We start from the raw sequence: 16,559 nt of genomic DNA, 5'->3' as shown, positions 1-16,559 counted from the left end.
CGTCGTTTAGATCTGCTCTATACACTTGTTTAAATTAAAAACTTTAATATAATATGTAAGTATTAATCAAAATAAAAAATAAAACAAAGATATGTTTTTCCAAATTCGGATTCTTATTAACATAATTTTTATACAGCTTTAATTTATTATAGATTTTCAAATACACACAATATTTAAGATAATAAATTTATAGTGGCACTCATGAATTTCGCATTTATTTATATTACACCACTGTGCCTATTGGCACATAAATAATTCTCATATGTAGACGTCTGTGCAAAATTAGCTAATGTGCGCATTTTCATGCTCTCCCTCTTTTCCTGTCTCTCTCTGACATGCCCACACTCGCGGCACTTCTCTCTATTTTTAAAGCTCATTATTTACCGCTTCTCTCTGTGCAGCCGACAGTCGATTTTAAATGCTGTGCTCAGCACGCTCTCTGCAGCACTCTCAGCAAGCTCTAAGCAAGCCGGCTGTAAATTTGCATTGGCACAGGCGATCGTCAGTTGCCTTTGTTTGTTTGCGGCGTTCGGTCGGTGAGAGAGAAAGTGCAACAGAGTTCGAGAGGAAAGCAAGGGGGAAGTCGAAAAACGAAACGGAAAAAAATGAGCCTCATGGTGGCTTGGCTGCTGCTTCTGTTGGTGCAGTGGATGGGATCGGCTGTGGCGCAGCCCTTTCCCAACTATCATGCGAACTTTGTGGACATTGAGCAGCAGAAGAATGCGCCCAAATGGTGGCAAACGGGCGCCTTCTATCAAATTTACCCAAGGTCATTTAAAGACAGCAATGGCGACGGCGTGGGCGATCTGAACGGTGCGGCAAATGCGGGCAAAACAAAGTAAACTAATACGTAATAGGCATTCTAAAAGTAATTTGCGTTTGCAGGCATCGCGGATCGTTTGCCATATCTGAAGGAACTGGGCATTACGGCCACTTGGCTGTCGCCCATCTTCACCTCGCCCATGGCGGACTTTGGCTACGACATTGCCAATTTCACGGAAATAGCACCCATCTTTGGCACCATGGCCGACTTCGAGCACCTGATGAAGGTGGCCAAGCAGCTGGATGTAAAGATCATTTTGGACTTTGTACCGAATCACTCGAGTGATGAGTGCGATTGGTTCAAGCGTTCCGCTGCAGGCGAACCGGACTACAAGGACTTCTATGTGTGGCATCCCGGGCGCATGGTGAACGGCACGCGTCAGCCGCCCAGCAACTGGCGGAGTGTGTTCCGCGGCTCCGCTTGGCAGTGGCACGAGGGACGACAGGAGTACTATCTGCACCAGTTCCTGAAGAAGCAACCGGATCTCAATTATCGAAATCCCAAAGTGCGAGAGACCATGAAGGTGTGTTTGAGTGCATAAGTTGTGTGAAATAGGGAATGAATCGAGTAAATAGTAGTAGAAAGTAGCGGAGTTTAGTGGAAAGTATGTAATCTATTCTGATAAAAGTATTATTGCAGAAAAAAAAGTAGGAGAAAGTAGATCAGTTGTGTAGTAAATAGTAGTAGTAGTGGTAAAAGTGGATAGTAGTAGAGTAGAAGGTAATAATGGAGTAGAAGATAGTAGTAGATGGTAAATTTGAGTAGTAGAAAGTAGTAAGTAGTAGTAGATAGTAGTAGAAGACAGATCAGTAGAGTAAGAAATAGTAGAAAGTAGATCAGAGTAGTAGAGAGTAAATCAGTAGAGTAGTGAATAGTAGTAAAAAGTATTTCAAAGTAGTAGATAGTAGATCAAGGTAGTAAACAGTAGTAAATAGTAGTAGAAAGTAGATCAGAGTAGTAGATAGTGAATAAGTGGAGTAGTGGATAGTAGTAAAAAATATTTCAGAGTAGTAGATAGAAGGTCAAAGTAGTCAACGGTAGTTCAGAGTAGTAAATAGTAGTAGATGTGGACTTATCCATCTAATTCTAGACTGGCTCTTGCTTTGATCTTGCATTGATCGTGTCCTTAATGTCTATTCCTTCTTCCAGAATGTTCTCCGCTTCTGGTTGTCCAAGGGCGTGGCCGGCTTTCGCATTGATGCGGTGCCGAGCGTGTTTGAGATAGCGCCCGATGCAGCGGGTCAATATCGCGACGAGCCCCGCAACGAATGGGTCAATGATCCGGATGACTACGGCTATCTGCAGCACATATACACAGTGGATCAGCCGGAGACAGTTGCCATGGTCTACGATTGGCGCGCCGTGCTGGATGAGTTCAAGGAGGGCGACGAGCGCATCTTGCTGGCCGAGACCTATTCACCCATCGATATTGTGATGCAGTACTACGGCAATGCAACGGCCGAGGGAGCTCAGCTGCCGTTCAACTTTCTGCTGATAACCGAAATCTCGAACAATTCCAATGCGAACGACTACGCACGGACCATACAGAAGTGGCTGCAGCACATGCCGAAGGGTCGCACAGCCAACTGGGTGGTAAGTAAGTGAATTCCTATGCCCGACTGGGATCTAATGGTGTCTCATTCCCAGCTGGGCAACCACGATCAGTGGCGCGTGGGCTCGCGCCTGGGCGCCGATCGCGTGGACATGCTGAATATGCTGATCACCACACTGCCGGGCGCCAGCGTGACCTATCAGGGCGAGGAGCTGGGCATGACCAATGTGTGGATATCCTGGAAGGATACCGTCGATCCCTCCGCCTGCAATACCAATGCCAGCATCTATGAGCGCTTCTCGCGCGATCCCGAGCGCACGCCCTTCCAGTGGAGTGGCGAGACCGATGCTGGCTTCAGCAATGCCAGCAAGACGTGGCTGCCCATTGCCGAGGACTATAAGTGGGTCAATGTCGAGGAGGAGAGTAAACAGAGCTTGAGTCATCTGAATATCTACAAGAATCTGCTGAGGCTCAAACGTCAAGCGAAAACCTTGCAGCAGGGCGAAACTGAGGTTAAGGCTTTGAGTGATGCGGTTCTGGCTGTCAAGCGGTGAGTCGATTGAGGTGACTACAAAAACACTATTTGATTGATGGGAATATTATATTCGCAGTTTCCTTCCGCATGACTTTATCTATGTGACCGTGCTGAACATCTTTGATGGCGTTGAAACCGTCAATCTGAATCAAAGCTTCTCAGATTTGGCAGCCCAAATGGAAGTTGTGCTGGTTTCAAGAAACCCTGAGCTGAAAGTCGGGTAAGAGCAAAGAATAGAGAACGAATAAGATATTAAATATGGATTTTTTTTTTTTTTTAATAAAATTAATATAATTCAGATATCATTGAATACGAAAAGGGATATGCTATATATACATTTTATATTGAATTCTAAAACACAATGAAATTGATCCATAAAAAATTTGTAGTTTAATACATTATTCAAATTAAACATAATCGGAATTTAAAGTCACTTAAAGGTCTTCAAAGTAGTTAGAATATAGCTATTTTCATATTAGTCAACTTAAATAAATTAATAGGAAATACCCATGCTTTTAATTAACTTTTAAACAAAAATTCATTTCTAGCTGAGTCACAGAGCTTAGTAATTTTTCCATTAACCCACCTGGGCAACTATTTAAGAAAATACTTCAAGAAAGTAAATACAATTTTTGCTACTTCCACAATACTCAACTCTATACACAAAGTACTTACAGAAAATATGTATATACATATGTTTATCTGTATATATAAAAGCTGCAGTTGGGGCTACTTCAGTTAACGATAAATGTAAATATTTGTATCAAATAGGTGTATATAAATGTTTGTCTATGTATATAACTAAATACCAAAATATTTTATGATGAAAGAAAAGATCAAGTTACTTTATTTAATTATATAAGCAAAATACTTATAGGAAATGTATATGATATTAACATATATTATGGAAAAGTAATAATTTAAAGTAGCTAAAGACAACTCAGCTTTATAAATATACATAAGTGAAAGTATATAAATAAATACAATAAATATATATATACATACATTTATATAAGCTGAAGTATACAACACATATTTTGGCACGTATTTCAATTTAAATTTTAGTAATTATTTAAAATTATATTAAATGTTGAGTTATAGATCTGCAACTTTTTCTTATCCTAGCTGATACAATTTTTTATAGAACAAAATTTATTTTAGTCAAATTAGAGTACTCGCAATTTTTACCTGCAATTTTTTTTAATTCATAACTGATTAATTATTGTGTAAAACAAAATTTGTTTTATTAAAATTAGAGTATTCGTTGAGGAAATATAATTAAAATATAAAATATAATTAATTAAGAAATGAAAAATAAAAATAGTTAAATCTATTCGACTCGGCACATTTTTAGATATATTTTATAATATATATATTTTTTAATATTTTATTTTCTTACTTTTTTAAATGACTCAAAAATAATATTTTTAATTAAAAAAAAAAAAATAGTTAAAAATATTTAAGTACTTGACACATTTTTAGATAGACTTTATATTATATATATTTCAATCTTTTTTTTTTTTACCTATTTTTTAATGACTCACGATACTATAACTTTTTTCCCCACTTATATTTCCGCAGTGATCGTATCAATGTCTCCGCACTGCAGCTGCTACCCAAGGAGTCGCTGGTTCTGCGAACTATCTCCACTTACTACACGTACTATACGAATGGGGAGCAGCGTCAGCTGCCTGTGCTGGGCATTTACCTGGTGCTGGCTCAAGTGCTGCTCTATCTGAGCTCTCGTTGAGCTCTGTAGTTGTTAAGTGATAAAAATACCAAATAAATACTTACACACAATCTAAGCACTTGACACAACTGACTCGAGTTGGGTAGAAGCTTGGGGTGGGGGAGAATTCGGCACCTATATAAATGGCTCTATAGACTCACTCGAGCATTAGTTATGGCGCATTTATTAAAGTTGTTGGTGACGTTGCTCTGCTTGGCGCTGAGCTGTGAGCGGGGCCAGGCGGCGGCCATTGAGCTGGAGCGAGTGAGCAGCAGCGAGGCGACTCGGGACTGGTGGCAGGTTGCACAGTTCTATCAGATCTATCCGCGCTCCTTCAAGGACTCCAATGGCGATGGCATTGGCGATCTGCAGGGCATCATCTCCAAGCTGGACTATCTCAAGGAACTGGGCGTGACGGCCACCTGGCTGTCGCCCATCTTCACCTCGCCCATGGCCGACTTTGGCTACGATATTGCCGATTTCTTTGACATCCAGGAGGAGTACGGCACGCTGGATGATTTCGATCAGCTCATTGCCGCTGCCAACGAGCGCGGACTGAAGATCATACTGGACTTTGTGCCGAACCATTCGAGTGACGAGAACGTCTGGTTCCAGAAGTCGGTGCGCCGCGAGAAGGGCTACGAGGACTACTACGTGTGGCACGATGGCTATGTGAATGCCAGCACGGGAGCGCGGATACCGCCCTCCAATTGGCTGCAGGCCTTCCGAGGCAGCGCCTGGGAGTGGAACTCACAGCGTGGCCAATACTATCTGCATCAGTTTGCCGTTAAGCAGCCCGATCTCAACTATCGCAATCCGGCGGTCGTGGCCCAGATGAAGCGCGTGCTCACCTACTGGCTGGATCGTGGCGTTGCCGGCTTTCGCATCGATGCCGTGCCCTGGTGCTTTGAGGTGCTGCCCGATGCTGACGGCCGCTATCCTGACGAGCCGCTGAGCGGCTACACCCAAGATCCAGACGACTCGGCGTATCTGAAGCACATCTACACACAGGATCAGATTGAGACCGTGGACATGGTGTACCAGTGGCGCCAGCTGCTCGACGACTACAAGCGCATTCATGGCGGCGATACGCGCGTCCTCATGGTGGAGACCTATTCGAGCCTGGACTACGTCATGAAGTTCTACGGCAATCGCACAACCAAGGGCGCCCAGATCCCCTTCAACTTCCAGTTCATTGTCGGCGGCGAAGGCAACAAGAACAACACGGAGCTGAGTGCGTATGGATTCGTGAAGATCATCAATAGTTGGCTGGGCCAGATGCCAGCCGACCAAACGGCCAATTGGGTGGTGAGTCTCAAATGGAAGTAGGATTCAGAATTTGTTAGAGTGTGAGTGGGAGATTGCTCGACTGGGAAATACCCTGAGATCTGCGAAGAGCGACAATTTCACTCTTTGTAGGCTTCTTTTATGCGTAAATAGCTCACACACCCACACGCACGCTTGCATAGATGCTTATTGCGCAGCTTACACGCTGAGATTTTATTCAAGGCAGGCTTCTTTTATCCATATATACATAGGTCACACATACATACCCACTCGCATAATCGCGCTCTTTGCCTTGTCGCTCTTTGAGCTGAGATTTCACTCAAGGCAGGCTTCTTTTATGCAAAAAATAGCTCACACACATACAAGAAAGAAGAGCGGAAATTTCAATCACTGCAGGCTGCTTTTATGCATAAATAGCTTACACACACACGCGCTCATACATAAATACATACCCACTCGCATAATCGCGCTCTTTGCCTTGTCGCTCTTCGAGCTAAGCTTTCACTTAAAGCACGCTTCTTTTATTCATACATAACTCTGACACTCACATACACACACGCTTTCGCTCTGCGCGCTCTGCTTACAGCGCATTTGACGGGACGAAGAGCTGAAATTTCACTCATTGAAAGCTTTCTTTACAAAGCACACACACACGCTTGCATAGATGCGCGCTCTGCTTACTGCGCAGTTTACGCGGCGAAGAGCTGAGATTTCACTCGCACGTTCCTTTTATGCATACATAACGCACACACACACATACGCACGTTTGATGCTGCTTACGCGGCGAAGAGCTGAGATTTCACTCATTGCAGACTTCTTTTATGCATGCATAGCTCAATCACACACATACATGCACACCCGCTTGCGTATTGGCCTTGCTTGATAAATAGCTGGACTTCTATTTATATGGACACTACTGATCAAACGATCTTCAGGATAGACTCTTTTCGTCGTACTGATAAATACTATATTATCTATATAAAGACTACCACTTCTCAGTATACCGAAATTTCTAATTCTAAATAGGATCAGATTATAATTAGAGCAGTATTAACCCAAAGTTCTTCGCAGATGGGCAATCACGATCAGCGTCGCGTGGGCAGTCGGTATGGAGAGGATCGGATCGATCTTATGAATATGCTGCAAATGTTCTTGCCCGGCGTGAGCATTACGTACCAGGGCGAGGAGCTGGGCATGACGGACGGCTATATTAGCTGGGAGGATACACGCGATCCGGCCGCCTGCAACTCGAACGAGACCATTTACCAGCAGTTCACTCGCGATCCGGCCAGAACGCCGATGCAATGGAGCAGCGAGGCGAACGCCGGCTTCTCCACCAACAGCTCCACCTGGTTGCCCATCAATCCCAACTATGTGACGGTGAATGTGGCGGCAGAGACGGCCGCCGACACCAGCCACCTCAAACTGTACAAGCAGCTGGTGGATCTGCGCAAGTCCAAGACGCTGCAGTACGGCACCACACGCTACGCGGCCATCAATGAGAACGTGGTGGCCATCAAGAGGGCGCTGAGTGGTCAGCCCACCTATGTGCTGGTGGCCAATGTGCTGAATAGCCACGTTTGCGGAGTGGATGTGGCCAGTGAGCTGTACTCCTCCGGCAGCTACAAGATCAAGCTGCTCAATCCGCAGGCCAAGGCGGCCGTGGGGTAAGCCCATTCGCCAATCAATTGCTCAAATTAATATTTCGAATTTTCTATTTTATTTGATTAATTTATTTTATTTTTTATTTTTTGCAGCGACAGCGTCGCGTTGAACAACCTCAGTATGCCGCCATATGCGGCGCTGATTGTGGAATCCGTGTAGATGGCCTTGTCATAAGTCATCAAGCACAGATATATAGATGTATATATATATATAGAATAAATATGTATGCCTGTGTGCGCGTACGTAAAAGTCATTGGGAAAACTTTTCAATTTGAGGTCGCAGGATCTGGCAACTTATTATAAATTATTAGGGAACTTTGTCTGCCTCAAGTATGTGCCTGCCCCCTGCTCCCGTACCTGCCTCTGCCCCCATCCCTGCGCCTGCTCCAACTCCAGCTCAACAAAAATATAAAAAAAGAAAGAAATTCCATTAGGCGTGATTGATAAGACACACAAATCACGCATACGCAGCGTTGCAGCAGCAGACATCCGAGCAGCTCGAGCTGCGGTTGATGCTTGGCTTGACTTTTGCTACCTGGCCCTCGTTCTGCCCAAAGCTAGACACGACTAGCATGGCAAGCATGGCGTCGACTGGGGTTAGCTTTTTAATTTACTTGTCGACCAAGAAAAAAAAAAATTATATACATATAAAATGGGAGCGAGAGTGAAGTGAAATTATGAGTTTTCAGCTTGGGGCGATTCTCCTCATAATGTGCTTCAAATTTATGTGTATTTCTCTCTCAACCGCAAAACATCAAAAACACACGCCCTCAACTGTAACTCGAAGCTCTAAGCCACACATTAAACAGGAACAGAGCAGAGACCAGGTGAAATTCGAAATTTTGCTACAGTGTTTTATTTAATTATATATATATATATTTTTTTTTTTAGAAAAATGTCTACGTTGAGATTTAAAAATGTTGTGCGAAAATATATCTAATTAAACAAGTTGCCAGAGAATTAAAAAGTTTAATTTAAATTTCGGTAAACAACTAGGGGAATTTTAGAACATTTTATAATTGTGGTAAAAGTCTGTTGAAAAATTGACAACAGCTTTGGCAGCCTTTTATAAATACTTCAGTTATGCAAATAAAAAAATAAATAAATAAATAAATAAAATAAAATAAAATAAAAAATTAAAATTAAAAAAAAAATAAAAATAAACTAAATTAAATAAATAAATAAATAAAAATAAATAATAATAATATTAATTAAAGAAAAAAAAAAATACATTTCCCATAGAGCGCTTTGGTAAGATGATACTTTTATTTTATTATTTTTGTTTTGTTTCAGAACTTATATTATTATATAGTTAAACAATTGATGCAACATATTAAAAAAAAATATATATATATATATATATATTTTTTTTTTTTTTTTAATATGTTGCATCAATGTATATATTTATATATATATATGTAACACATAATTTTATAAATATAAAAGACTCTTAGGATCTATAATATATATAAATATTTCATTATTATACCAATATGTTTTTGTTTTTTTTTTTTTTTTATTATTAATATTATTTTATTCGAATTATAATTATTTTAAGAAAGTGAACGTCTTGTAAAGTTTATTGTTTTTTTCATGCCATATTTGGAAATGTTAAACAGAGAGAGGTTTACCAAAAATTAATGGCAGTATACCATTCTCTGCCCTAACGACAAATCTCATTGAACTAATGGAAAATTAAAAAAATTATCAAAATGCATAGCTCTCAAAAATATACAAGGCACACATCTGTGTAAATAAATATATGTATATGTATATATAAAAGAAGATAAGTTCAGCAGCCTTGATCGCTGCACATTGTGTTTCACTGTGGACATCGGTAAATTAGCAGTCTGTGGCAAAGCGGCTTACAAAATCGTGTAAATGTCGGCGTGAGTCGCCAACCCATTAAAAGGGTCGCAGACACAATCTGAACCAAAGACGGAGGCACTTTACTCTCGGCTACGTGACCTGAAACCAAAAAAACTAAAAAAAAAAAAAGGAAAATAAACAAAAAGAAGAAAAAGCCCAGCAACAAATCATATGAAAATCACAGCCAGCGCCACCTGGCGGTGGTGGCGAGCATTGAACGGGCATGTATTTTTTTTATATTGGGCGCCCTTTTGTATGCATTTCAGTTTGTGCAGATAATGAAGTTCATTTAGCACACGGCGAGGGTGCTTAAAAAATCAACGCATTACGCATTAGCTTTAACATGCTTTTCCAACGGTTTATGGTGTGGGCAGGGCCGGGTCGAAAACTTTTAGCTCATCCTCAGCTTTGGGCGGGGGAAAAACTTTGAAATGCATTAAGTTTGTAATCTGTAGTAATTTTGTGGGCGGGCACATTACACTCAATGTATTCGGGCTACAACGGCGTTTGCATATTAATTTCGGCTGGCGCCCGGGGCGTATGCGTAATATTTGAATGCGTCTCACCTATGTTTGGCTTTTCTAATTTTCTGGCTATTCTAGCCGAGCTCCTCTTGCCGTTGCTGTTATTATTATTTAGTTGTTAACGAGACTCTGCTATCTGATTCGCTCTTATGCCAGGCACGTAGCAGTTCGGTCAGGTTATTTGCGGAAGCTTCTTTAACCTTTCGTTGAATCTCGTGTATTTGAATTTATGGAGCTTAAAGACGTGTGCAAAAGACTTACAAATGCTTATGAAGCTTAGAGCATATGAAAGTAGTTTTAACTCTGAGCCAGCCCGAGCGTGATGTGGGTTAAATAGTATTTTAAATGCAGCCGGGCTATCCCTAATGAATGACCGAAAATATCAGACATTTTTTGTGCGTTTTTCTCACCTTTGGATTAGCTCGCTGTGCACTCAAGCGCAACAATCAGTCAACTCAACAGTCCCACAATCTAATTGCACTACAACACAAACCGGGCTCATAACGGTGCCAAAGGGTTCAGTCGCATTGGCTAATTTGCACGCTTCGCACGTAGCCATCGTCAAAACGTTGCCACTTAATGCCAACTAAAAAGCCGTGAGCCGAGGATAAATGGAATTAAGCCGGGGGTTACGGCAATTTAAAGTGCAGCCGGCAGAGCTGGACAATTGGGTTAATTAAGGCAATTAATTCGTTATTAAATTTAAAACTTAAATTGGTTATGGAATATAAGATTTCATTCAATTGCAGCGGTGGACGATGAACTAAGTAAACTTAATTGATATTAAGTTTCTTTGGGTGGGCTTAAATTTGTAAAAATTGTGTTAAATATGCATAAAATTTAAGACACTGAAAGAATTAAATTACAAATTTAGTATTTTAATCTTATATGCATTTTGATTTTAAATTGATTACATTTTTATTGGTTATTTATTTATTTTTATTTTTTAACGTAGTTTATAAGACTATAATAAAAATTAAAATTTTATTGTATTTTATACTGGTAAATTTAATTTAATTAATTTATGTTTATTAAAATTTTAAAATTTAATTTTTGTTAATTTCTTTGAGACATATTTGTTTATATTTTTGGAATTTTTTGAAATTATTTTTTATTATTATTATTATATTATTATTATTATTATTATTATTTTTTTTTTTTATGACAGTTTTGTTTAAAAAAATAATGGTAATAATAACAAGAATTCTATAAGGAGCCTAAAATAGTGCTGAAATAAATTTAAATATAATTTAATTTGCACTTTGCAAAAAAATTCATTGCACAAATAAAAAAGATATATCAATTTAATATAGAATATAATTCTAACGTCATTTCAGTCAAACGAAAAATTGTTCAAATTAATTAAATGAATAAATCTTGGTAGCAAACAGCGTAAATGTTTGCACACTCTCGTCCACAAATCCCTAAAGTCTTTTGTTTACCTTAATTTCTTAATTAAACTAAATACAGTAGACATTTCTCTTCACTCTAACATCTGCTTCAACTATCGAGTAGCTGCTACACATTTATCAAGCAGCAGCTGCTGCTTAGTTGGCAATTGTTATTGTTTGCTAGTGCATTGCTGAAGCCAGCGCTTCGAAGTCAGCCTGCAAATCTGGCAAGCAAATGCGAACAGGTGTCTCAGCCAGATACGTGTTAATGACCCACTCGAGTGAGAGGCGAGAAGGCAACAACTGTCTCAGCTGGGCTGAGTGCTCACCAAAATTGTCAGCCAACTATTGTGAGGGAGCATCCTCAGCAAGGCTAGCCTCAGCATTATATTTAGACATGCTCACGTGGGCCAGCACGTCATTTGCTTTGCATGGCTGGCATCTACAAATTAACATGTGTAAACGCAATTTAATTATGTTTAGCATAATTGAAATTTCACTTTTGGAAACGAAACACGTGCAAGCCTGAAATACCGAGGGTTAGTTGGTAAAGTTTATAAGGAAGGGATATAAATATTTTGCAAACATTTTTATTCATTCATGAGAACGCTAACTTAAAAAAAAAAAAAAAAAAAAAAAAAAAAAAAAAAAACCACTTTCCCTTTACGACAAATTCAATGAGTAGGTATTTTTCTAATATTTTCATCAAATAAGCTCCCATTAGTTAAAAAACATCTTTAAAGCTTTATATAGCAGAAAAGCCTTAGTTTAAGTCATTTAATTTTTGCTTTACATGACTTAAACTTGCATTTTTTATTTTAATATATTACATTTATATTTTTATGTACATGTATATATTTCCACTGATTTCCTTGTTTTATATTCATATAAAATTTGGCAATAATTTAATGTAATTAACTTTTTCAAACTTCATATAAAATACTTCCCCCAATTTCCATGCTTCATTATCAGCACAACCCCAGCCTATAACATTATGTTCTGCCACATGCCTATAATATTGTTATTCTGCCACATGGAATCCGCTTAGCAAAGCTTACAATCAGCCCTCGCTGCATGCCATGAGAACTTCAAAGGTGGCCCGGACCTCGTCATTTCAGTGGATCCAGGGCCCACTTGTCGACGTATTAACTTTGTGTAACGCATACTTTGCCTTTCGGTTGATGTAGAGCCTTTTAAACAAGCAAAAAAAAAAGAACCGAGAGTAAAAAAAAAAAAAAAAAACAAAAACAAGAGCAACGGCAAAAATATAAAGTCAAATGCCAGACGCTTTACGGCTTGACTTTAATTTGTGTGTAAACACTTTAAACAGCGACCCCCGCGCTTTTGCAGGAAATTACATGAGTGACTCGAGCACTTGAGCCTATCTGAAAAATTTATATAAGTGTGTGCGTGTGTGTGTGTGTGAGCATGCTATTAAGTGTGGTGTATGTGTGCGTGTGTGTGTGTGGTTTGTTTGTCGATTTATTTGCTTATTTATTTATACAAGTAGCGGCATATTTGCTTTGCAGCCATAAGAATACCAAGAAGACGAAAAGCTGTCGAAAGTTTTTCAAGTGTGCGAATGTAAAATTTAATTGGTTAGGCTTAAAAATATATACCTATATATATATGCCAAAAGTTGAAGAACTTTGTTGCGCTTAATCGGTGCTCATTACCAGCGCCTCCCCAGCGGCCAGACTGAGGCCTTTCGTCTCAAACAGAGAACTAAAATGAGAAACGAAATGTTAATAAAAGTATGTTAACTGCTTAACCAGGCCGTCGACTTACCCCTCTGCCTTGGTGGAGCTAATGCTGCGTATTTTCAGGGTCAAATGCGTTGGCAAGGTCTGGTCAAACTGGTCAAGATCGACGGTGATGCCCTTACTGCCCAAATTGGCCACAAAAACGATGCTGGGCGAGCCCGACAGGGAGCTATGTGAGGGTAGAGAATAAAATTAATGTAAATAAGATAAAAATCTGACCTATTGAAGCAAAAACAGCCAAGAAATCATTGCAAAAGTTTCAATTAAATTAAAGCCTAGAACTAGCTGCCTGTTACCCTGTAAAAATTACTTTTTCAGAGTAATAGAAATTTGATTGATGACTGAAGCTGCCATAATTCAACTGCATCTCAAGTATTTAATGATGCAATCAAGTAAAAATTTAGAGCTACCAGACTGATATATTATTTTTCTCGATTAATAAACTATAAAATCAATTTGATTTCATGCCAAAATTATAATTTATCTGCAATTATTCTATCTATTTATTTTTAGTATCCTCAAAAACTAAATTCGCAATGAAAGTCTTTTGGCTGGAAGAGTTTTCTACATTAGATCAACCAAAGAAATTTCTTGATTTATGAGATTTATAAAAACATAACTCTTACACACATAAATATTTTTTCTTTAGATAAAGATAGGGAAAAAAATTAATATGATTGCAAACTGAAAATATCATTAATATATCAGCAATTAATTTATCTATCTTCAGTATCATCCAAACCAAAATTAACAAGGATAGTCTATTCATTTGATGAATATTCTACATTAGTTAAATCAATCAAAGCAAAATCTAGAACTTTTAATTTCTATAAGAAACTCTAAATATTTTCCATCAGATTAATAAAAGAAAATGAAATAATTTTGACTGCAAACTGAATCGTAATATAACTATCTATTGGCTTAAGGAATTTTCTCAGTTAGTTTCCATATCTTGACACACTTTCCACTCACCGCTTGACCACAAACGCGTTCTCATTAAGTACTGCATATTTGGTAGATCCATTTTGCAGGGTCTTCGAGCTCTTACGCAAGGCGACCAACGATTTGTAGATCTTGAGATGGGAGCGCGTGGCTGCTGTTTCGACCTCCACATTTTGGGTCTCGTAGTCCTCGGCAAGGGGCAGCCACGTCTTGGGGCCCGTGGAGAAGCCCGCATTGGTGCCGCTCGTCCAGTGGAAAGGAGTACGCGAAGGATCCCGAGTGAACTGTTCGTAGCTGTCTTTGTCGGAGTTGCATGCAGCCGGATCTTGGGTGTCATCCCAGCTAATCCAACCGTCTGTCATGCCCAGCTCCTCGCCCTGGTAGGTGACACTCGCACCAGGCAGAATCATGACCAGCATGTTCATGGCGTCCGTGTTGCCGGCGCCATAGCGACTGGCCGCGCGGCGCTGATCGTGATTGCCAATCACCCAGTTGGGTGTGCGTCCGGCGGGCATTAACAGTAGCCAATTGTCCACGGCCTTCTTGATGGAGCTCGCCGAAACGCCGTCACTCGCCGGCACCGTAATCAGGTTGAAGTTGAAGGGCAGATGGGCACCCTCCACGGATCGATTGCCATAGAACTGCATCGTGTAGGCGGGCGGAGCGTAGGTCTCAATCAGAAGCACCCGCGTGTCTCCGCCGTAAATGCGTTGGTGATCGTCCATCACCGTGCGCCACTGATAGGCCATGTCGATTGTCTCGGGTCTGTTCTCGATTAGCTCATTCTTCAGATAGTTGCGATTATCCTTGTCATCCGTCAGCCCACTCACTGCCTCGTCCGGATACTGGCCATTCTCGTCGACCTCTACCTCGAAGAGCACTGGCACCGCGTCGCACCTGAAGCCAGCGACGCCCTCATGCAGCCAGTAGCGCAGCACGCGCTTCATCTGCTCCACCACATCCGGATTGCGATAGTTGAGATCCGCCTGCTGCACGGCAAACTGATGCAGATAGTACTGCTGGCGCTCCTCCACCCACTCCCAGGCACTGCCTCTGAATGCCTGCAGCCAGTTGGAGGGAGGCTCCCGCTTGCCAGTGTCCGCATTAATTTTCCCGTCGTGCCACACGTAGTAGTCCTCGTAGCCCTTCTCCCGCTTCACGGACTTCTTGAACCACTCGTTCTCATCGCTGGAGTGATTGGGCACAAAGTCCAGGATGATTTTCAGATCCAGCTCTTTGGCTTTCTTAATTAGGGCACGAAAGTCTTCCATTGTGCCGTACTCTGGCTGTATGTCAAAGAAGTCGGAGATGTCGTAGCCAAAGTCCACCATGGGAGACTTGAAAATGGGCGACAGCCAGGCAGCTGTCACGCCCAGATCCTTCAGGTAGTCCAGCTTGCTCGTGATGCCATTGAGATCACCGATGCCGTCGCCATCCGAGTCCATGAAGGAGCGCGGATAGATCTGATAGAACTGCGCCGTTTCCCACCAATCCTTGGTCGTGCTCTCCGTCGTTGTCGCGTCCTCACATGCCTGCCCAAGGGCCAGCAGGCAGAGAGTTGGAATTAGTACTTGCCAAGGCCTCATCGTAATTAGCAGAGTCGGGCCACAGCTTTAGTTTTTATACCAACAGCCAGCTACTAGCTCACGCTGGCCATCTCAACTTGGCTTAAATGATAAGCGCACCTCAAGTAGCTGAGCCATTTGCCAAGCACTTGAGCGAATAACAGTGCTCAGTGCTGAGTGCTGAGTGGAGGTAGCTGTAGCTGTGGCTCAAGTGGGTTCAAGTCAAAACCGAATCGAAGGTACTCTACTGATGTATTTTTTGGTGGAATATTTTAAATATTTTTAAACTAAAGTGCTACTAAATAAGCAATACTAGGTATTTAACATACAATTTTAATATATATTTACATAAATATAAAAAATAAAAAAATCAATAAATTTAATATTAGATTTTAAATTAAAAAAATTGTTTTTTCAGAAGCAAAAGACTCGCCTAATAATGAGTTTATAAATTAAGAAAAATAATAAATATATAACATACAATAATATTTAAACCTAAAAATAAATATATATAAATAAATAAATAAAAAATGAAATATATAAATAAAAAATAATTGTTTTGTTGATAGTTTTCAAATATAAAATAAATTAAAAAATTTAAATATAACAAAAATTATTTAGTCGCAAAAAAATTATTTATAATTTTAAATTATAAAAATATATTTTAAATTTAATAATTATTGTTGAATAATATATATAAATTGCATTCAAAATATATTTAATTTACTTGTTTGTATTTTTTTTTTTTTTTTTTTTTTTTTAATAATAATAAATAAATACAAATAATATTAATATTAAACGTAATATTTGTCACTATCAACCTCTTATATTTTATTTCTACCCAGTTAGCAACATTTTCTGCTCTCTACAAATTTTATTATTTTTACTTCAACTCAGTTACAAATTCATTATAC

The 16,559-nt window shown here is 39.7% G+C and overlaps 3 protein-coding genes across 4 annotated transcripts; 2 read left to right on the top strand and 1 right to left on the bottom strand.

The window, feature by feature from the left end:
• The first annotated feature begins 500 nt into the window (after positions 1-500).
• On the top strand, positions 501-4,715 carry LOC6580339 (maltase A3). Its single transcript, XM_002006150.4, has 6 exons — positions 501-813; positions 886-1,346; positions 1,973-2,416; positions 2,471-2,925; positions 2,987-3,130; positions 4,492-4,715. Exons 1-6 carry the CDS (start codon positions 606-608, stop codon positions 4,658-4,660), a joined length of 1,881 nt encoding a protein of 626 aa, XP_002006186.1. The 5' UTR covers positions 501-605; the 3' UTR covers positions 4,661-4,715.
• An 83-nt stretch (positions 4,716-4,798) lies between these two features.
• On the top strand, positions 4,799-8,418 carry LOC6580338 (maltase A3). Its single transcript, XM_002006149.4, has 3 exons — positions 4,799-5,947; positions 6,998-7,593; positions 7,684-8,418. The coding sequence occupies exons 1-3, from the start codon at positions 4,814-4,816 to the stop codon at positions 7,748-7,750; spliced, it is 1,797 nt and encodes a 598-aa protein (XP_002006185.1). The 5' UTR covers positions 4,799-4,813; the 3' UTR covers positions 7,751-8,418.
• A 4,419-nt stretch (positions 8,419-12,837) lies between these two features.
• Positions 12,838-15,704, bottom strand: LOC6580337 (maltase A1). 2 transcript variants are annotated; one of them, XM_044011238.1, is made up of 4 exons: positions 14,111-15,704; positions 13,164-13,307; positions 12,995-13,100; positions 12,838-12,931 (listed from the first exon to the last, which is right to left on the bottom strand). In XM_044011238.1, exons 1-3 carry the CDS (start codon positions 15,664-15,666, stop codon positions 13,034-13,036), a joined length of 1,767 nt encoding a protein of 588 aa, XP_043867173.1. In that variant the 5' UTR covers positions 15,667-15,704; the 3' UTR covers positions 12,838-12,931; positions 12,995-13,033. The 2 variants fall into 2 exon arrangements, with proteins under 2 accessions (XP_043867173.1, XP_032586079.1); XM_032730188.2 differs by having other exon boundaries at positions 12,838-13,100.
• Positions 15,705-16,559: the final 855 nt, after the last annotated feature.

The sequence above is a fragment of the Drosophila mojavensis genome, unplaced genomic scaffold (genome assembly GCF_018153725.1).
Source record: "Drosophila mojavensis isolate 15081-1352.22 unplaced genomic scaffold, ASM1815372v1 contig_81, whole genome shotgun sequence".
Classification (NCBI taxonomy): Eukaryota; Metazoa; Arthropoda; class Insecta; order Diptera; family Drosophilidae; genus Drosophila; species Drosophila mojavensis.
This window is presented reverse-complemented; position numbering and strand designations above follow the sequence as displayed.

Bases quoted from the DNA above. Each gene is read 5' to 3' on its own strand.
- LOC6580337 (XM_032730188.2), bottom strand. From the start codon at position 15,666: ATGAGGCCTTGGCAAGTACTAATTCCAACTCTCTGCCTGCTGGCCCTT. The intron at 13,308-14,110 runs GTGAGTGGAAAG...ACCCTCACATAG, and splicing joins AACGCGTTTGTGGTCAAGCG to CTCCCTGTCGGGCTCGCCCA. The intron at 13,101-13,163 runs GTAAGTCGACGG...TTCTCATTTTAG, and splicing joins AGCTCCACCAAGGCAGAGGG to TTCTCTGTTTGAGACGAAAG.
- LOC6580339 (XM_002006150.4), top strand. From the start codon at position 606: ATGAGCCTCATGGTGGCTTGGCTGCTGCTTCTGTTGGTGCAGTGGATG. The intron at 2,417-2,470 runs GTAAGTAAGTGA...TCTCATTCCCAG, and splicing joins GTCGCACAGCCAACTGGGTG to CTGGGCAACCACGATCAGTG. The intron at 3,131-4,491 runs GTAAGAGCAAAG...ATATTTCCGCAG, and splicing joins AACCCTGAGCTGAAAGTCGG to TGATCGTATCAATGTCTCCG.
- LOC6580338 (XM_002006149.4), top strand. From the start codon at position 4,814: ATGGCGCATTTATTAAAGTTGTTGGTGACGTTGCTCTGCTTGGCGCTG. The intron at 5,948-6,997 runs GTGAGTCTCAAA...AGTTCTTCGCAG, and splicing joins ACCAAACGGCCAATTGGGTG to ATGGGCAATCACGATCAGCG. The intron at 7,594-7,683 runs GTAAGCCCATTC...TATTTTTTGCAG, and splicing joins CAGGCCAAGGCGGCCGTGGG to CGACAGCGTCGCGTTGAACA.